A 21,377-nucleotide genomic window follows, 5' to 3' on the forward strand; every position below is an offset into this window, starting at 1 on the left:
CATGGCAATATTACACTTGGGCTTAACTACATTCCATCAGGTAAGAAAATCCAGCAGCTATGCATTTAGTTATTTCCACACAAATGTCAAAACTGACATCTCATTATTAATTTTGATTTTTAAAAAGCCATAAAACATTAACTGAAAGTAAAACCAAAGCAGGACATGAAAATTCTAAGTGTTATTCCCAAGCTTGAAGTTTCAATGCTGCTCTTGTTGCAGCACTGAACTAATTAGAACAAACTTGTTAAACTAAAACCAGAATAAGACCCAGAATTAATTGGTTACTATGAACTTGAGTAACACTTCCTACACTCCAGTAATTAAAATCTCCAGATAATTCCACCTCGTTGTGTAAATGTCAGTTTCTGACAGAGCCACAGGGGTCTCTGACAGTTTTCTCCCCTTTATCCCCCTCCACCTACTGGGTCTAACTTCTTTCTCATGAGCACCTCGAAGTAGTGTTTCTCGTGCAGCAGTTCAAATATGTAGGTCATTTCATTGTATCTGCCAATTCCAGTCAGAAGACGAACCTGTGGAAATAACAGAGCAAATCTGAAGCTCAAAGTAAAGCAGAAAAACCCTCTCAGAAAGCGGCCAGTGCCGTGGTGGGGAGAAGGCTGCGTGGGGCCAGAGCGCTGGGCGAGTGACGCAGCTGCCTGGCACAGAGCCTTGCATGAGGCAGGTACACGTTCCCTCAGAGACACAGAGGTTTCATTTTCAAATGAACCAACTGCATCTTTTTTACTGTGAGGTGAAAGGACTTCATTTTACCCAATAAAAATATGCAGTGAATCCCTTAGCAGTAATACCCTTAAATGGGGCACGTCTCAGGCTCCAGGAGTCCTTGCAAGGCAGATGTGTGACAGCCTGGTAGTATAAACCATCACATTTCACCAGGAGTTGAGTTACTCTGACATTCTCACTCTGATTTACTACACTCCTGCTGCCTCACCATTCCACTATCTACACCTCTATTTCTCCAGAGAAGAGCTTCTGTGAAATAAAAGATCATCACTTGCACACATCAGACCAAACACCCGCTTTTAGCGTGGAGAGACAGGCAGGACAAGATCAGTCAAGCAGAGGTGACAGGCTGTGCTCCATCCCATCACCCACCTCCTCCCCTGCACTGCTCACCAGCAGAGTTATTTACTAATGTGTGCATGGAAACCTCCAGACAGCACCTGGACAAACACACAGGGCACCACAGACACCTACCACGAGTCCGTACTCTTCGTTAGGTGCCAAATGTTCATCAGTGAGAAGCCGTGCTGCTTGGAGGACTCTGGTGATTCCTTCCATGTGGCAAGTCAAACTAAAGCAATTATGGGCCAAAATCAGCAATTCTGTAACTGAAGAACAAAAGAACTCAGGCATTCCAGGTACCAAGCTGAGGGAGTTAATTATTAAGCCTCTCTCCAGAGTGGTGCCAGCTCTGCAGAGGATACACAACCCTTGCAGTGACAAGCAGCAGAACAGGATTAGAAAGCTGAGCTGCTCTGGTTCTGTACTATGCCATTTTAACAAGTAACAGTTTCTCTAACAGTGTGCATTCAGTCTGGCTCCTCAAGCTGGGGGAAAGTCTGGGGTTTTTTTGGCTCATTTTCTGAAACCTTATTTTATTCCACACTCCAGCCTCCTCCACCAAGAGACGACTGACAAACGGACGATAACACACCAGCACGCCACTATCTCCAGCCAGCAAGGCCACCAGCTTTGCATCTGGGGTTGAAAAATCATTCAGAAATTCCATACATTAAAGTGTCCTAAACCTAAACAACACAGCTGGAAACACACCAACCACACCTCTGCCTGCAATAAGCTACTCCAGCAGAGACTCCGTTCCAAGAGCAGTCGAGTCCTCCAGGACAAAGTGGTAATTCCCAAGGTCGTTCCCTCAGAGTCTGTTCCTTGCTGCAGTCAGCCACGTATGGAAACCCTGATATCCACCCTTGCATTGCTTAACCAGACTCAATAAGGGGTAACTTAAGATCTGACAACAGGACAAATATGTTTGGGACACAGAGGTCGCATGGAACATGGTATTTTTAATTACTTATTTTCTCCCAAAGGTTCTCCACATTTCCAGTGTTACAGCTGGATTTTAATGGAACAGTTTCAACATTAACTTCTGCAGAACACATTCTGGAAGATGCTCCTTCCTCACCACCCTGAACAAAACAGCACTGGAAGTTCTGCCCACGTTAATACTCACGAGAGAACTCACACTAAAATCTTACCCTCATTCTTTTCCTCAGAGATGAACTGCACATAATAAAACCTCTTTTTAAAACAGTCTAAGTAAATAAATAATCTCATTTTGCCACTGCTAACCAGCTGAAATGCTACCAAAGTACCCTGGCTGTGTTTTAGAAACTCAATGACAACATCTCCACGGTACATAAAGCTGCAAAGTAGAAAATGGACTTTAATAACAATAAAGATCTACAAAGTTAGTTTAACAAATGGATAAAGAAAGTAATTTCTAATTGTGACCCATACAAAGAAAGTCACAACACCCTCCTTCCGTACCACAGAACTACACAAGTCCAGGTACCTCACTGACTGCATTTCCCAGCTGCTGGCACAAAAAAAACCCCAAACTGTATTTTTTTGGGAAAATAAACGGATGCAACACTTAAGCAGCGTCATTATTTACTGTGCATATACCCAGATCATTAATGTAATATCAAATCTGAGATCAGGAACAGATGCTTCCCTCAGCCTGGCTTTTATTCTTTGTGACCTGATGTTAAACCCAGTAATGCCACGTTGAGTAATGCACTAGTCACCTCAAGGAGTATTTGCTGTTTACTTACTGCACGACAGTTCCCCACGTGGGACAGAGGAGATTTTATCCAGTAACTTCATGCCAACCAACGTACGATCCTGGCACAGCTTGGCAAGCTGCAGGAACGCCTGACCCTCAGCCGCGGGGTTCAGAACCTGTTTCTGTCCTGTGTCCACACAGAGAGAGAGTTATGTCACGAGTCCTAATTGTTCAGGAGAGATTAGCTATAAAAAAAACCCCCCAAACAAACCAATACAACTTGGTCCACAGAACCCCCAGCATGGCCTGGATTGGAAAAGCCCTTTAAGATGTGGGGCTGCAAAGATCATGATTAAAAAACCCAAACAACACTTTTTTTTAAAAACCATTAAATTTACATCCATAAAAAAATAAAACCTTAACCACTGCACCAGCACACTGCACACAAAAATAACTAAAAATAAACATTTGCATAAAACCCTACATGAGGTACACAAGGTTTGCAAACCTTATACAACAGCTGCTCAGACATTACTGACTATAACGAGCACTAAAACACCTCGAGAGCAAGGACTGTTCTTTGCTTACAAGGACTTACAAACCAAAACCACTAAAATACAAGATCAAGCCTCTTGCCTACCTTTCCCTTCCGAAGACGCCAGTAATTCCTGCAGGATTTCCTCAGCCACCAGCTCTGCCACAGCTCCAGGCTGCAGACGCTGTGTGGTGATGAACGCCTGAGCTTTCCTGCATCTGTCTGGCTGATGGGACGACAGAATTGCTCCAAGCACTTTTTCAGGGTCTTGGGCTGAGATTTCACTGTAGGAGCAGTTCAATTCCTAAGAAACACACATACGCTCAGAAGATTCCACACAGCAAAAATTCCAGTCCAGAACATACTCTGCCCTGAGGACATCATCATCTTCCTGATGAGCTGCTGCAGGAGGGGAGTGCTGGAGAAGCAGACAGAACTCAGTTCAAGAAATGCAAAGGTAACCTGTCCTTATATCAGCCACCAGTGCCTCCTCCATCTGTGTATCTTCAGTATCAGTGCTCTCCAGATCAGGATGGCATGTGAGTACTTTGCATTTGAAGTTTAATTCTCACAGAGCTGTTGCCATGGACAGAAATCCTTTCCTGAACCAATAAGCCTCAACACTTACTTAACATACCTAGAAGACAGGAATATTTCCTCCCAAATGAATAAATCTGTTTTACTGCCTAAGTTTTACTTATGATGCTCCTTTTCCTCTTCTCTACTTACCTCAGTGAAAAAGATGTACTAGTTTGTACATCTGCTCCATTTGGAAGAGGAGTTGGTGAGGCTCTCTGAACACTCTGCTATAACACGTTTCAACTTCACAAATTTACAAATTAATCAAAAAACGTACCTCATAAACACAATGATCAACTCAATTCAAAAGTATGGACACCCAGCTTCAGGCAAGAAGTACATGGATGGTATAAAAGGGAACAAGCTTCTTGGTAGCTCAAACCTAAAGCACTCACTTCAAATATTTGAGGCATGAAAAATTCTGTAGGAAAATCCAAGAACCTCTGTGATAAAGATGACATTAATATTTTCAGCACACATGCTGCTGGTTTTATTCAGAAAAAACTAATGCTATGTTCCAAAAATATGGACCAAATACCATGGAAAGGGGTTCTGTAGCCTGAAAGTGTTCAGCAGCACCCTCTGGAGAAGAAGCAGAGGTGGGGGGCTGACAATCATGAAGCTGAAGGAGCAGAGAGGCAGCAAACAACCACTGGCTACTTCTCCTATCGCTGTCTGGGTCAAACCACTTGGCAATTATGAGCCACTCCTGAGGAGCCTCCACTGCGTGGAGCCTGCAGAGCAATTCTGTGCTAAAACTTCTAAGGCAGGTGCTATCTCTTTGTCTGCTTCTGGGTCAGTGTTCATTATGAAGGCATCCCACAACAGAGGCCTAAAGCAAAGTGCTAGATGAACAACATATGCTTGGAAGATTAGAAAAAAGGCACATCAAAGAGAGACAGGCTGAAATCTGGCTTAGTGGAGTCAGAGGCAGGGGCCTGGGGAGTCTGGGAGTGGAGCTCATTTCAACACTTCAGGCCTAGGAAGCATCTGGACATTTTTCTACACAAAGGCTGGGTAATTTCACCCTCTGAGTTTGTTTCAGGCACCTGATGAGTACTTTCACCACTCTATATCCTTTCCTCCACAAATTTCCACAGCAGAGCTTGATACAAACCACTTGTTTCTTCCATAATGTTACTAGACACATACCTTAGAAAGTTCATATAAACAAAGAACCTGTCTGCAGTAGTTTCTTCCATGGACACATTCATCTATGAGAGCCTTCAGACTGATAATAACCTGGTCATCTGGAGATGGAGCCAGAATGTGTGTCCAGTCTTCCAAGCTCGATGCTGGAAACAAAAATACTATAAATTCCTCTCTCATAAAGACAAATAACACCAACAAGCCTTATGCTTGAAGCAAGACTCCAGAAATCTCTAGCAAATACATAATTCTTTCTCCTCAGTCTTTGAAAATGGAATTCTTGACACTTGTGGGGTATTTTAATTTTTTTTTAAGTCTTAAGATACAAACAATATGACAGAAGACAAATGAGTCAAAATATCCACAACAATCTCTCAGAGGTAAAGTTCCTAAGCATAACAGAGCATAAAGGCTCAGCAGTCTTTCTGATGGCTTCATTTATTCTCTTCTATTCCTATTAAGCTTTATACAAGTGAGTATCAGAAAGTAATGTTCCAGCTGCCAGCTGGCTCATTCAGGCTTCATAAATATGCACAGAGTACTTCATATATAAACATTATCAGCCTTAGCCTTGTTGTTAATAAGAAACACTAAACCCTTTACTATGTAGAAAGAATTCAGAGAAATATATTAATTAAAGCATTTCCATGTTTCAGTTCCAGAAACAGACTCAAGATTTACTAGAGTGTGTAGTTCAAAAGCAGGAACATAAATGTTAAGTCGAGGGCTACTCTACTGGAACAGAATTGTGAGCTATAAAAAAGGAATGGTTGAGGGACTACAGAACCTGTACACAGACAGCCTGCCTGAAGCACGTGCAAGCAATGTACATGACAAGGCTTCAAACTCCTTTCACTAGAGGATTAATGAACCAAGGAGATAAACCCACTGCCATGAAGATCTCATCTCCTGCAGAAATTCTGGAGGAAATTAAGACTATAACAAAAGAGGAAGAATCCAGTAGAACCCAATAATGGTATTAATTATTTGGTGTCACTTACTGCTCGGGACTCTGCTTTGCTGAGATGCACTGCTTTCAGGTGTCTTCTCTCTCTCTACAAGGAGACTCTGAATATCTGTGGGTAATTTGTCTACATCAGTCTCCCCTGAAGCCAGAGCTCTGCAATGCAACACCAGTGAAACATCCCTGTTGTAGAAATGGAAATACTGACAGACACGGCTGGCTTCATGCACGCTTCCTTCATCCAGAAGGCATCCGACCAGAAACCTGAGTGATTCCCCCTCATCGTTAGTCAAGGTCTGCTGAGACTCTCCAAATGCAAGATCCTCTAGTTTTAAGTACTTTGCTGTGTTCAGAGCAGGTAGCTTTGAAAAAGAGAACTCCTTAGCAAAGTTCTCAAAGGTCAGATCCCTGTTCACCACAACATGGGAGGAAAACCTCGACTTGCCTGACCCCTCATGTGTGGATAACATCTGCTGTGCAATGCGACAAATCCAGATCTGCTTCTCTACTTCTTCTAATTTGTGCAGTGACACGGAGTCATTCTTGGCCAGCCAATGGCCAGCTAGGGTAAGCAACAAATGTCTCTCCATAATGCTGTTTATCTTCTCATGAGCTAAAGGTTCAAACACTGTGTTTGCCTGATTTAAAAAAAAATCAGATGCAGCTTCGCTGGAGATTGAACTTTTCACAAAGTTGTCGTTACATTTTTTCCAGAATTCAGTTCTTGTCTGGTTTTCATGCCACTGTCCAATGTCTCTTAAACATTGTAGATCTCTCAGAACCTGCAAAATTCACAAAGGTTTTAAACAACCATCCTTCCAAAAAAGAAAAAAATCACACTGGGTGGCCAGAATACTGGAAAAACTGAATTTAGATTAAGTGTCTCAATATGCAACAAATCTATCCATTTTTCTCAGCAACTAAAACTGATTGTAGAGCAAGTAAAAATAGTAAGAGAATAAGGAAGGCTACACTGTCCTTTTCTGTTCAGCACTTATAGTCAACTTGTTTGGTGCACCTGCATTTAAAATAAAAAGTGATTTGAAGAAAACTTTGTGTTTCAGGAAGACTGAGCAGTAACATTCTCCACACTGCCAGTAACAGGAGTATTAAGAGGTGAATATCATGATTTAACTCTACTGTACCTCTTGGGTAACTATGCTGTCCACAGGCAATTCAGCTAGAGCTGCCACCTCCCGAGCCAGCGAGAACATTCCTTTCTCTTGTAGCTGCTCCAGGATTGACCTGCACTCACTCTGAAACATTTCCATACTGGAACTGCTTAGGATGGAGCGATTAATTGAGATGGAGGAATCCTTCAGGGTCTCACTGAGTGCACAGAGTTTCTTCACATAAGGGCCTGTTTTAAAAGAGTATAAACAATTAAAGGCAGCCTGTTTTGAAACCCAAGGAAATTCTGCTACTTCTCTCAGCACAGAACCCTGACAGAGAAGGAGCACAGATTTTACACTCTAAAACTTTCATGGGACTGAGAATGAGCTCTAAATCCATAACTGAAATACTTCTGTAGAGAATCTGTTCACTCCTCATCAACACTTGCACGAAATAATTCCGCCAAACAGACTTACACACACAATTACATTTTCACCACTGCAATTCACCATAAGGATCAAGTCTGGTTATATAAATTCTTACACAAAAATAAACCAGTATGAATATACTTAAAACATTTTCAGTCACTCCAAAAACACTGTATGTATTCTTTAGATTAAAGCAGTAATATCATCTAACAGAGGAGCTGCGTTTACCATCGAGGAGAAGATTATCTGCTGCAGCAAACAGCTGTAAGAGCTTTCCCAATTCATAGTCCGTTCTACATTGCTGCATCATCAGCTCAAGAAGAAACAATGCTTGTGATTCCAACCATTGCACAGGCACTTCTGAAGCTGCTGGCTCAGCTTCGGTTTTCAGCTGTGTAGATAAAGATTTTTAAGTGTTGGGGTTTGTTTGGCTTGGGTTTTTTTTTTTGCAAGTATATTCTGCATTTTGGTGGGAATGACACTGGAAATGGAAGGTGTACCAGATCTACCTCCTTCTTTAAGAAACAATGAACTGCCATTCCCAAGGGGACACTGACCCATCACTGATCTGGGTTTGACTTTGATCTGGAAGTAGTCAATTTTATGACAGGGTGACCACTAATTACTCCTGATAATCATGGGAAGAGATAAGAGGTGTAAGAAGGATCAGAAACAGATAGATAAAATAAATTGCTAGATTAAGAGCTCCTGTCATACTGCTGTGCACTTTGTAAGCACATCCACTATGTGAGTGGAGCACAGGGAAAGGAAACTGATCTAGTCTTAGCTTGAATTGCAGGAAGGAAACCCACTAATGACATGGAATGTTAGTTACCAAGATATTCAGGGAACTAGAAAATTGTGATGAAAAGGGTAGAACTAAGATAATTTGTGAAAACATCTGTATGTGACAAACAAAGAACACTGCATGAAAACACTTTGGTCCTCTTAAAACCAACTGCTGCATCTGTGTTTTAATCAAACTGTGTAATTCAGTTCACTGAGTCATTTTCAAAGAAAAATCTATGCAACTACCAAAACTTTTTCAGAAACTTTGAAACATATTAAAAAAAAAAGTCTTTCTCAACTAGATATTCCCTGTAAGTCACTGGTTTATCAGCTCAGTATTGCCTTGCCCTGGTCAATACAGAATATCCCACACTTACTCACCACAAATAATCCAATTTACCAGCAGTGGTCCTGCTTGAGTCAATGCCAACCTTCAAACAGTAAACTGCTCACACAAGGAGGATGACACAGCACTTCAATCTGCCCATATCAACTTAAACAAAGTAATTCAGGAAAATGCATTGAGGGATTTGAATTGTGGAAAACATTCTCCCATCAACTGCCAGCAATAAAAAGAATCTGCTGAAACCTCCTGCTTCACAAATCAGCTCCTAGCTCACCATAAGCATGTCCTTTTCATTATTTTCATAGATGACATCTAGTGCCTATCAGGTTCTAGTACGTGAAAACCAAGGCAATGACATTTAGAGAAAATGAATTTGCTTACTTTTGTGAGACTTTCCTGAAACTTGTCCAGTTTGGTTTTAGCTTCATTGTATTTTTTACTGTTCATACATAGTTCATACATCTCCAGTATATACAGTAAAGGGGAATCCTTTAAGACACAAAAACATGTTACAATTCTTGCTTTAAAGTACCTCAATAAATACTAGAACAATAAAGTTCTGATTTATTAGAACTGCATGCAAAGTTGATATATGATCTGCAAATTTGTAATAGCTGGAAGAATTTCCATTCAAAGATTTTCTTACTTGACTGGGATTTTCAGTGGATGACACCCAGGTTATCTAGGCCACAAACAGCAAGACACAAGGGGAATCTACAGGACATCTCCTCTCCAAGATAATCTGAGATACACTCAACTACAGCACTGAAAAGACTGACCTTGAAAAAGAGCTGGAAGCCATTTAGAAGGGTTTTACTTTTTTGCTTTCTTAAAAAGACTTTCCAGATAACTGATAGGTCATGAAGATCCCATTCGTGATTTTCTGCCGAGCTTTGAATATGGTTTGTTGCTTCAGCTCTGGTTATGTCATCCACAGTAGTAATTATCCAAACACAGAGACAGTGAATAATGTTTGCATCCTGTCAAATGACAAAAATGATGGGTTTATAATAACTAGAGACAAACATCACCACAGTCTATATCACTTGGCAAAATGTGTCACAATTACTACAAAAACAGAAAAAACCTTGATGAATGCAACCTCCATATCTACTGTTTAACATAACTGTGCACAACCATCACTTTTTAATTGCTTATTCCTCTAAAAGAGAAATAACTTCATCAATACTCACCTGGAAACATGCTGCTAGAACACTCAGAATGGGAGCGTGCTCCCTCAGTCCTTCAGTCAAAAGGTAACGTGAAGGGTTGGAGTTCCCCTGACATTGAAAAAGGATTTGAAAGAGACTATCTGCACTTTTGCTCTTGAACACACTGGCAGCACTTTTTTCAGGACTCCCTGTATCAGGACACAAAAATAGTAACTTCTCCAATGCCAACATCAAGTGATCTTGTAAAACGGGAGTGAAATCCTGAAGGACAGAAATGACCTAGGAAAACAGAAGCAAAAGCATCTATAGAGTGAGATCCAAAGAGAATTGGGGGGTAGGAGGACTGAAGCATTAAATACACAGAAAAGATAAAGAAAATGTTCTTCAAAGTTGATTTTTCAGAACATTTTTGAAGGCCTAGAGAGGAAAAAGTGTTCTGCAGGTGTGCATTATTCTACTAAAATCTAGAAGCTCATCCTTGTGGGTGAAGCTAAAATGCCTCATTTTTGTCATGTCTCCCGTACTGCTACCAGCATGGCATGAAAAGTGTCTAGTTAGTTGCTGTTGTGTAATCATGTATTTTTCTTTTCAAGACAACAACAAAGAGATCCAGGTTAAAACCCCAGGCCTGCTAAGTATCATCTTAGCTGGAATTTTTCAGTTAGCTTCCTCACACTACTTGCAATTGCTTTGAATTTTTTACATATTGGTAATATTTTAGTAATTTTAAAATTACATTCAAAACAAAAAATGGAAGATTGGGATTCTCAAAAGCTAAAGTAACTTTACACAAGAACCAGTGTAAGTTTTGAAAGGACAGATGAGTGGCTTTATTAAAACTTACATTGAACATATGGTAACTCTCCAATAAAAAAAAACAGTAACTACATTATTTTAAATTAAACTTACCAACAGAATGAGTCTGTCATAATTTTAACTAAATTTAAAATGAAATTTGAGTCCCTCTTTGGCAAATACTTTTGTGTCCAATTCACTTCAAAGAGACACTCAAATGACTCCTCTCTGAAAACTGCTTTCTCTACTACTGATTAATAACATCTTATATGATTTTTCCAACAGGGAATTTTTTTCCTAATCTTCTCCTTTAACAGTTAGCTTTCATGCTCTTAGAAGAATATTATTACATCTGTTGAACAGTCAGCTCCTTCTGGAGTCAATTTTCTTTGTCTTGTGTTTGCTTTTCACAAAACAAGAGGGGGAGATAAGGAGAAAAGTTGGGAAATCCAGCTGTGAGAAGGGCTATCATAATCAGAGGGTATCGAGCATCCTGACACACTTCTAACTCCCTGCAAACTGACGAGGCTTCAGTTTTATGTTGCCTCCACAATGTGATATTCTCTTGTTAAAAGATTCTTTTTTTTGGGGGGGTGAGGGGGAACATCACAGACAAAGAACATTCCTGATAAACTCTATCTTAATTTAAAATCACACCCAGATAGCTTACCTCATCTGGCTGGTAGCTGTACAGCTGGGCTTGGATGATGAACTGCAGCCAGTCGTTGGATTTGGCACATTCCTTTAGGTAAGATGTACTCAGTCTGATATTATGGAGTTTACAGAACTGCATTACCAAAGACCACTGCCTTCTAGAGTCACTAGATGTCCTGCATGGAATTTAAAGAGCTTCAGTTGTAATAAGCTGGTATTTATACCAGATGATGACAATGTATAAACTCATCATGTGGCAACACCAGCACTTCCACTGACTTCACTACAAATAAGGTCACATTCCATGGTGGGAGCTTCCATACTATGCCCCGTGATGTCCCACCCACCCAGGCAGGTACATCATCCTCTCTTGACAACATAGGCTTTGAAAAGAAGTCAACAATCTGCACTTCTAAGCATGCTGCAAGAGCTCTGTGGAGCAGCGAGTCACATATGCTGACCACACTTCCTTATTCTTGCCAATACACAGCTATTAACTCTCCTGTATGAAACACCAAGACTACATTCTAAATTCAAATACTGTTGTTCAGTTTGCTGCAGTAAAACACACGTGCATCTCTACTATCTGAATACACAAATGGTAGAATTCACTGCTCCATCTCAATTTGCCAGCATAACCCTTTAAATCATGTTTTACTCACTTCTTTATTCCTTGACGCTCAACTGCATCCCAAAAGGCTTCTTCTAAGGAGATAAGAACTTCTGTCGCTGCTGCTTTTTCACCACCAGCCAATTTTGTCAGCTTTTCAACTGTTTAAAATAATGTATTACTATTTCTGAGATGCTATTTGGGATTAGAGTAAGGGTAATATTTTCAAAAGTACCAGCAGTTTCCTAGTTGGGACAAAAAGACACCTGTGGACCTATAGTTAGAAATTCAACTTTCTAAAGTTATTCCTAGGATAAATTTAATTTCCTTACAGCTTTGAACATCTGATTTCACTGCAGCTGTGAGACAGTTCTCAAGTACAAAAGAGCAAAGAGATTTAGTAATGCCCTTTTGTTTAATCCTCTAGTTATATGATTACAACATTAGGCTGAACCTTACTAAATATGACACTGAGCCTTAGGCAGCTGTTTGACAGCATCTATTAGATACTCCTGCAATTCTGGCTGCATGGCATTTTACAGTCTTCCTGCCTTATTTGGTGTGCCAGGTTCAAAATGCACCTTCAATATTAATAAGAAGCAGGAATAAAAGAAGAGCAAAATTCTTAGCTCTTGAAAGGACAGGATGTTTTTACTCTATTCCTGAGAAGTTAAGCTCCATCTTTCAATCCATCTCTGCTCCTCTTCCCAATAAATACAGAGTACCCTATTCTAAAACAAAAGACATCCTTACCCAAAGATTCTCTTATTTGATTGTGCTGAGATTCTTCATTTCTAGTTCTGTAACTGAAAATCATGTTTGCTACTTTGATATCGACTCTGAGTTTGAGGCTGTTGAGACCGAGCAATTCTAGAAAACACACGCAGGCTGCTCCTACTGAAGGTTCAGTGAAGGAAGAAAGAGCTAAAATACAGGCTTCATTTCCTGCCTGCTGAATCCTGAAACAACAAGAACACCAGTTAACACATACAATTTTCAACCAATTTTCAAACACAAATGTTCCCCATGTAACCAAGTACCTACAAGGTTTACTAATCTCACAGACTTTATTAGTGTGAAAGATATTTACAAATCAAAACTTTCCTATTTATTAAAAAACTGCAGGTATGAGAATAAAGCCTCACATGTGCTAAGCACGGTTTGCAATTCAGTACACTTTAACAAAAATTTAAGACAATGCATTTGACATTATAACTAATAGAAACCACCTGTCAGCAGTTTTAGTGCAGAAAGGCCCATTGCAGGGTTTACAACCCCAGCACTGCAGCATCAAGAGCCTGAAACCGATCTGTGGATTGTGCTAAGTGAAAAAGGCACCCTAAAGTGTTCCACAGCAGCTGCTTCGCTGGTTATCTGAGATTATCCAGAGTAGTAACTCAAAAAATCATGCATGTGTGACTGTCTCTTAAATTATTAAATACCTCAGTCTACATTAAATGTGTTTTTCTTTTTGCCCAGATCTCGGCTGTTTACATGAGGAAACTGATTTGTATAAAAATGATGAAAAGAAAGAAATAGTGACTGATGTATAAACAAGACGTTCTAGAAACAAACAGAGATTTGTTCTGATGTCTTCCTACTAATTTTGAATCTATTTAATATATTCAAACAAGATGTGTAATTTGACTGTATCCTTTTGAACACATGATTTTGAAGCTTCATCCAGAAAATCCAATTCCTTCAATCTCCAGTACATTATTTGTGTTATTAATTTAACTAAGGAAGTGTCATCCTTAGGAAATGCCAAAGAAAAGGGGCATCTTTTTTCTGCCAAGTGATCTAGAGGCTCAGGTCTCTAGAAAAGCCTACCTGTGTTTGATATGACTGGAACAGTTCTAATTCCTTGCTTTTATCATGCAGATTTTATTTAGGTAATTCTAAATAAAGCTCACCTTTTTGTAGGTGATACTTTATTTCTATCCTATTTGATGCTAGCCTGAATAGACTCCTAGGACACCTAAAATGTGAAGTGATGCAATGTGTACCACTTGTTTGATGTGGGGAAGGATTCATGTTACTCTGTGTGATAGATTAGTACTTCAAAAGAACTGACTGACTGAGAAGACTTACAGCTGTTTGGGGGATTTGCTCTTTACTAACTGCTGGACCAGAAATGTACCAAAAGCAAACGATGGACGTCCATGGTGCAAATAGTACAAAAAATCCAGTCGCTCCATGATAGCGTATTTGTTCACCAGTTCAGGGGATGAAAAATGAGGAAAGTCACTCGATGCATCTAGAAAGAACATGATCATTGTTATGAGCTGATAAACAGCTGAATTAAACATAAAAAATGACTTTCAGCTACAAAACATGAGGTGACAATCAAACACCTCTCCTCTTGTTCTAATTCAAATCTCAGCATACCCAAACCCCACAGAAATTCCAATTCTAATTGTAAAATCAGGCAAAATCAGAACTCCAGATCACTTCTTAGGTCCTCAGCTTGCTTTTAAAGGAAAATATTGCTTCTCTATCTCATAATACATTTAGAAAAAATTCTGTCTGTGAAGAGCTTAATGGAAAAAGGTAACCTATCTAGAATTTAATTTCAAAACAAAATTTTAGTAAATGACACTGGGGTTTTTTTGTAAAAGAAATGGCCTTTTGAATAAGTTTATCTGCCAAAGCATTCCACTGGAAGGTATTTTATCCCAGGTGCTCAGGCTAAAAAAGCATATTGAACTTGAAAGTGACATACCTGATACAGCAAGAGTATTTGTTGACTGCCAGCCAAATAACTTAGTGGGATCAAAGGGCACTAATGACTGAAAGATTAGAAACAAAATATATTGAGACAGCTGAAGATTTTCACATCAGAGAGACTACAGAAGATTTTAGGGAGCTATAGTAGCAGACAAGCAGCAAAAAACAGCAAAAAACTGTTCAGAATGAAGCTATGAACTTTAGCTCCAAATTAAGGATTCCAAGGAAACAATATATGGACCCCACGCTCCAGGCTTTAGCTGAAAACAAGCTTCTTTTTACTTTTGTTCTGCCAAAAACCACTACTGAGAAGCATTCTGTGTACCTGAACAAGATGGTAAAGGGAGATGTCAGGTGGCAAAATTCCATGAGAAGTACCCGGGGGAAAGAGAGCAGCTTTGAGTTTGGGGTAAGGAGTCAGTGCCATTTTTAAGAGCTGTGGATCAACTTTCTTTAGAGATTTTTCCATATCTTCATTCTGAAGAACCTACATTGCAAGGAAGTAAAATTATTTCATTAGGAAGAAGAAATTGCATTTAGAGAATAATAAAACAATCTCTGAATGCACCAAACAATCTACCTCACAGGAATTCGACATATAGTGACAACACAGAAAATATCATTTTTTCATGGAAAATCCTTTTAAGTTCTATTAGACATATCTTCAACAATATCTGATGCTTTAGGTTACTGTGTTATGCATCAAAAAGCTGTCTGCATTAATAAATTCTGTTCACATTTGTGGTTCACGGAGCATTTTTCTTTTAAAAGTATAAGCATTTATCATGTGCTTTTTGATCTCTATAACACGATGCAACTGGTTAACACAATATAACCAGTAAGCAGAAGTTTTTGATACGTGCCCAGATTTTCAGCCTTTAAAAATAAAACTATAGAAGCTGAATAACAGGGGTGCAGGTCCAAGCAGAAGAGCAGTCCAGTTACCCATTGCTTCATCTACTTTGAAACTACAAGTGACAACAAAAGGGGATAGCTGTCTAACAAATACAGGCACATAATTTTAAAAGCTTATTGAAAATATTTTTCCAAACTACAACTATTTGAGGAACACAAGTGTCTCAGCTGTAACTGCTCTGAAGGAGTTAAAGACTCCAACTCACAGCCACTGTGGCTTCTATTTCTAAACCATGTCACCTCAAACCACTCTGCTCGCTTCGTTTGGTCAACTAACAATGCAACATGGAACACCAAAAATAGATTTTTATATGAAGAGAAATTATATTATGGCATTAGTATATTTATTTTTATTAGCATATTCCTTTGAGTTTTCAACACCATGTGAGAACTTCTCCAAAAGCTTATTGACAGTTTGTTGTGCACAGTACCTGGTCAATACCTCCAGGAGCATACATTGTAGTAGCAAGTGCTAAAAGCGTCCGTCCTTCCAGCAGCATGCTGCTCACACTGGCCTGGTTACTTGGAATCAGGATCTGAGCATTTGCTAGACTAGCCTGAAAAATCATCTTTGGATCTTAAAAGAAAAAAAGTGAGATTTAGTTTCATGCAAAAACAACATTAAATTACATCATTCATTAAAACTCTTCTGCAACAATGAAAAAAAGCTGAATTTTTGTTGTTATCAGCTTTTTCTCGATTTACTTATAAATACAGATAAGCTGTTCTAAATTTTACCAAGCTTTCACTGATTTCAAACCACAGTTTTACCTACCCAGATGGATTTGGATTGAGTCCCACCGTTTAGCATTGTACTGGTTCAATTCTTTATCCTACACTGATCACACTTTCTGAAAAAGCTCCATTTGGGCTTATTTTTATCATTTGTTAATGTATGACTCTAGAAAAGACTAGATGTTTTAAAACAAGTGAAATGGGTTAAGGTCACAAATTCTACTGATTTTCAATGATAACAACAACAGAAAAGCAGCAGACACATAATCCAAGAGGTAGAGAAGTCCAAATGCACCACAAGACCTAGAGAAAGCTTTAATTTTAATAGTATATGCATTTTCTTATGAATTCTCCTTCTGTTCAGCCTGTTGGGAATATAATCAGCTAGCAGCACAAACATCTGGAGCGAGGCCAGACTCCTACCTTGTGGATTACTGGCAACCCCTCGACACTGCACGAGAAATTCAAACCAGGGATGTGCTTCATGTAATTCCTTGTTATCCAAAATAGGGCAATTAGAAGGAGATAAACTGGAAGTGAAATGAGTAGCAACAGAGTGAAAATACAGTATTTGTAACTATCCTCTGCCCCAATATAACACTGCATTAAAAATAAAGAGCATATGACTTGGCGTTAAAGTGACTTATTTCATCCATTCTTATGAGACAGCCAAATCCCATCACCCTTCTCTACAAGATGTACAGCTTTAGCTGACAGGGCACCTTCTAGGGACAGTTCCCTTCTTTAAGATCATGTTTCTGTCCTTGCTTGCTTCCATAAATCAAAGTAATAGTTTCCAGACCTGACAAGCCCAAACACTTTCCAGAGAAAGAAGGTGACTCACAAATACCACTCTGCAAAGTCTAAATATTTTATGAAAACTGAAACTGATTATACAAACAAACAAACAAACAACAGATTTGCTGTTTTTTTCTGGTCCACTTTTACCTCTACTAATTTCTTAATAATACTGACAAGACAACCTGAATAAAGCTTCAAAATACAGCACAAAATTGAACTCACTGCCCCACAGTTTTTGATTAAATGACACTGCTGTGACCCAAGTAGTCTTTCTTGCCAAACAGGAAGGGTTGAGGAAAACTCTTACTGCCAACTATTAAAATTGTGTTTCATTATTTAAATCTGCATGAGATTTGAGGGATGAAAAGCATTCATACCTGTAAAAGTCTAAGTAAGTGTATAACAGATACTGCAAATTATGTTCTAAACAGTGAAGGACAAAACGAGTGTGGAAGTCCAAACCACCTGCAGCACTGTATTTTGGAACAGGGTGAGGATTTTGCAGTACTCCCCCAAGGTAAGACAGTCTTTGGAGCAGAAGTTCAAAATCGTCCAACTCAGAACAGACAAAAATTCCATTTCTATCAGAAAAGAGAAAAAGCACACGCACTGATTAGACAGTTCTCTCTCTAACAAGTTCTGAGGGGTGTTTTCAGTTCAAAATTATAAAGCAGACCTTTCCTTCTAAGGGATTACCTCACTACTGAGGCAAACACAACGTGCCAAACTGTGTCTGATAGTGGTCACACAATATCGTGGTTCTGACAGAGAACAAGGCGTGAGGAGTGAAATGCTGAGTGTTTAGAATGTTCTCCCTTGCATTAAAATGGGCATTGGGAATATAATCATTATGAAAGATCAAAGAGCTGATAGAGGATTTCTATTGCTCTCACGTTTCTTACTGTTTTCAGATAATGTAAAGTGCAAGTACAAGACTAAAATTAATTAACAGATTTGTGCTATCTCAAAAAAAAGGACACTAAATACAATATAAAAAATACTAAGTATTGAAGATTTCATTAACATGTACTTCTGTAATGATCTGATTTTGGCCTTCACATAAAACAGAAAGTCAGTATAATGCATTAAGAGCACGTACCTAGCCAGTTTGTTTAATATATCATTTCTCATATATCTGCTGCATAAGGTGTTGTGGTCAATAACATCTGGAGTAAGAGGGGGCCAGTTACTTTGTCCACACAAAGTCTGGTTGGGCTCAGATTCTTCAATCCACGAACAAATATTAAGCCAATCATGCTGGGCTGTCAAGTGCATCCAAAGAACCTCAGGGTTGCATGTCTTGAGTTCTGTATTTCAAAAAGGCAAACTGATGAAACCAGCACAAACAAACACTGCTTAGGGAAATACTGACATTTCTTTATGCATGGATGTGTTTTTAAAGAACAGTTGCACATACAATGCTGAGATCACGTACACTGTTACAGCTTTATGCTGGGAAAGCCAAATGTAATACCACAGTTAATAAGCTTTACACAATATAGCAGAGCATGACATTTACAGCAAGCAGCCATGCATTAGACCAACCCCTTTCAGCTAGTTCCAAATTTCACTCTACAGGAAAAACAGAGATCCCTGCCAGAATGCCATAGGATGAAAAAATTTCTACTTTTACTCATTTAGTTTTACGTTTACTCATTTTCACTGACAAAAAATAAGTGACCTACTGTGGTAGCACACAACTTGAGTTATATCAGTGCCACTCCTACACAGCTGCAATGGACTATGTCAAAGACAGATTTTTAATTCACAATTTTTTTAAAGTCCTTATTACCAGAACACTTGCCTTGGCGTGGTTTTCTGGGGAGAAGAATCATTTCCTGAACAGGCTCCTCCCACCACTGAGCCCAGTTAAACATCACTCTGAGTCTCCTATTGTGAAGCCAATGTCTATCACAATTCAACAACAAGTCGAGAATAGCTGCATGTCTGGAAAAGTCTTGTTCTTTTCTCCAGTTCTTGAAACTGCAATGAAGTATTGCATTAGGACATTTTCTAGTGCTGTCCTAAAAAACAGTTCACAATCTAACAAATAGAAGATGATGAAAGAGTCATCAAATTTTGCCAGTCCATTTTGAAGAGAGTTCTGGAAGAGGTAGAGGGATTTACTTCACCTAAAATTTTGAGATTGCATATGAGAGCAACAGGCAAAGAATTAACTTGGTTTTCCAAAACTGACATAGCAAATGATAAGTATCATAAACATTTTTACAGTTATTTAATTGCAAAATTATTTTTCTAGGTTACTTCAGTTTGCTGTATTATGGATATCATATATCAAAAATAGAGCAAACACTCCATCTGAACAGGTTTCATTTGATTAATAATTCTAATAATATAATTGGTTATTAAAAACACTTCATTTATGGTGATGAAGACATGAACAGAAGACCTGGTGATAGTACATCATAGTCTGAACAGAACACGACAGCTATTGTTACATTCAGGACAGAAGCAATCAGTTCCCAGACTGACCCTTACTTCTGCAAATGAAGACCCACCTGAAATTAATGAAATCACAGAAGACTCTATTTGTTAGTGCAGTAAATCATATGGAATGTAGAAGTCAGCATATTTTGAATCCTACTAACGTTATTAATTAATAATTAAAACTGATAACCCACATTACCTGGAAAGAGATTGAATCTCTTTATTTTCTTGGAAGGATTCCGAGTAAAAGCTTTCAACCTGATGCACAAAGTCTATCATTTTCTTCTCTTTTTCAGAAAAATAATTTTCTTCTTGTAAAACTTTCACCTTTAATTCAAATTAAAGTATTACCTCCAATTACAATTTTTATCTACTTATAATATATTAAAGCTGTAAATGACCCTGCAAGTGTAAAGAGTAAACCAACTGTAGGAAACAATGCTGGAAGTACTAAGGTCAATACACTTAGATTTTAAGAGGGCCAGGACTTAATACTGTGCACAAGCAGATGAGAACTAGAGCAGAGCCAGAACAAAGAAATTACATTTTAACCAATTTTCACTTTAACTGCAAATACAAAAGAACCCAGGCATGTCAATGACATGTTTCAGCACCTACACTGCAAGGGTGCAGGGATAAAACCCGTTTGTTCCCAGAGTGTGTTCAATACAATCCTTCCCCTCAGCATAAACACACGTTGGATTTCAGACCTGAGAACATCAGCTAGGCAAAAAAAAGCTTTTGCTACACTTACCAACAGATCTCGGACGTGTTTATCAACTGTGTAGAAACAGATCTTACGCAATTCCTCCTTCACATCAAAGCCCTGACAAAAAAGAAGATGCTCATTGTATGCAAACTGTACAAACACACCTGGACATTGATAGAATAAACACATCTGCTTCCTTCCCAAAGCACACAACCTCTCAGAAGCATGTCTGTGATTCCTGCTTCACCTGTTACTAGAGATGTCATAATAACCCAGCTATCTGGGTGATGTCTCCAGCATGTCTGGATATAAAATATGTACACTTTAATTACCCTTTAATTACCCTTTAATACCTGACTCGATAAAATCACCTTTACAGAATCACAGAATCACACAGAATTGCCTGGATTGGAAAACACCTATAAGATCATGGAGTCCAGCCATGAACCCAACACTGACAAGTCCCCTGTGACTAACCCATGTCCCTCAGCACTGTGTCTACACGACTCTTCAGTCCCTCCAGGGATGGGGACTCCACCACTGCCCTGGGCAACCCCTTCCAATGCCTCAGAACCCTTTCAGCAAAGAAATTCTTCCTCACATCCCATCTCAACTGCCCTGGCCACAACTGGAGCCCATTTCCTCTTGTCCTGTCCCTTGGGCCTTGGTTGAACAGACCCACCCCCACCTCTCTCCACCCTCCTCCAAGGGACTTGCACAGAGCCACAAGGTCTCCCCTCAGCCTCCTTTTCTCCAGGCTCAACAACCCCAGTTCCCTCAGCTGCTCCTTGTCAGACTTGTGCTCCAGCTTTACACTTTGCTCATCCTGACATCAGTCAATACACACTCATAAATAGGCTCTGCCAGCATACTGAGGGTTCATTAGTGATCAAGTTTTCACTGTAATACATGTATGTGGTAGAATCAATACATCCATAAGACACCTAAACACATCCCATACTCTCAGCACTCATTTACTTTGTTAGTCATAAAGAAGTGTTAAGAACCATCAGCATGCTTACTGAACACCTCTCACCATATTTCTTAAAAGTTCTGAGGCCTCTCTGGTATTGTCCTTCAGAAGATGGTCATAGACCAGATTCAAACCTATCTGAGTAAATTCTTCAAGACTTTC

General features: G+C 39.2%; 1 protein-coding gene across 1 annotated transcript in view; it reads right to left on the reverse strand.

Annotated features, from left to right (window-relative positions):
* Positions 1-425: 425 nt before the first annotated feature.
* Positions 426-21,377, reverse strand: part of SPG11 (SPG11 vesicle trafficking associated, spatacsin) — a gene marked incomplete at both ends in the record, with an annotated part of 29,180 nt that continues 8,228 nt past the window's right edge. Inside the window, 25 exons of the mRNA XM_029087471.1 lie at positions 426-533; positions 1,222-1,355; positions 2,823-2,960; positions 3,414-3,612; positions 5,040-5,182; positions 6,038-6,782; positions 7,146-7,360; positions 7,770-7,932; positions 9,058-9,165; positions 9,456-9,656; positions 9,870-10,127; positions 11,314-11,473; positions 11,960-12,068; positions 12,661-12,866; positions 13,999-14,164; positions 14,630-14,696; positions 14,960-15,121; positions 15,981-16,126; positions 16,708-16,814; positions 17,463-17,666; positions 18,185-18,392; positions 18,890-19,068; positions 19,733-19,860; positions 20,288-20,359; positions 21,279-21,377. The exon at positions 21,279-21,377 is cut by the window's right edge and continues 78 nt beyond it. Of these exons, the coding sequence (XP_028943304.1) occupies positions 426-533; positions 1,222-1,355; positions 2,823-2,960; positions 3,414-3,612; positions 5,040-5,182; positions 6,038-6,782; positions 7,146-7,360; positions 7,770-7,932; positions 9,058-9,165; positions 9,456-9,656; positions 9,870-10,127; positions 11,314-11,473; positions 11,960-12,068; positions 12,661-12,866; positions 13,999-14,164; positions 14,630-14,696; positions 14,960-15,121; positions 15,981-16,126; positions 16,708-16,814; positions 17,463-17,666; positions 18,185-18,392; positions 18,890-19,068; positions 19,733-19,860; positions 20,288-20,359; positions 21,279-21,377 (4,425 nt within the window). The remainder of the gene's footprint in view (positions 534-1,221; positions 1,356-2,822; positions 2,961-3,413; positions 3,613-5,039; positions 5,183-6,037; positions 6,783-7,145; positions 7,361-7,769; positions 7,933-9,057; positions 9,166-9,455; positions 9,657-9,869; positions 10,128-11,313; positions 11,474-11,959; positions 12,069-12,660; positions 12,867-13,998; positions 14,165-14,629; positions 14,697-14,959; positions 15,122-15,980; positions 16,127-16,707; positions 16,815-17,462; positions 17,667-18,184; positions 18,393-18,889; positions 19,069-19,732; positions 19,861-20,287; positions 20,360-21,278) is intronic.

The sequence above is a fragment of the Antrostomus carolinensis genome, unplaced genomic scaffold (assembly GCF_000700745.2).
Source record: "Antrostomus carolinensis isolate BGI_N321 unplaced genomic scaffold, ASM70074v2 scaffold29951, whole genome shotgun sequence".
Classification (NCBI taxonomy): Eukaryota; Metazoa; Chordata; class Aves; order Caprimulgiformes; family Caprimulgidae; genus Antrostomus; species Antrostomus carolinensis.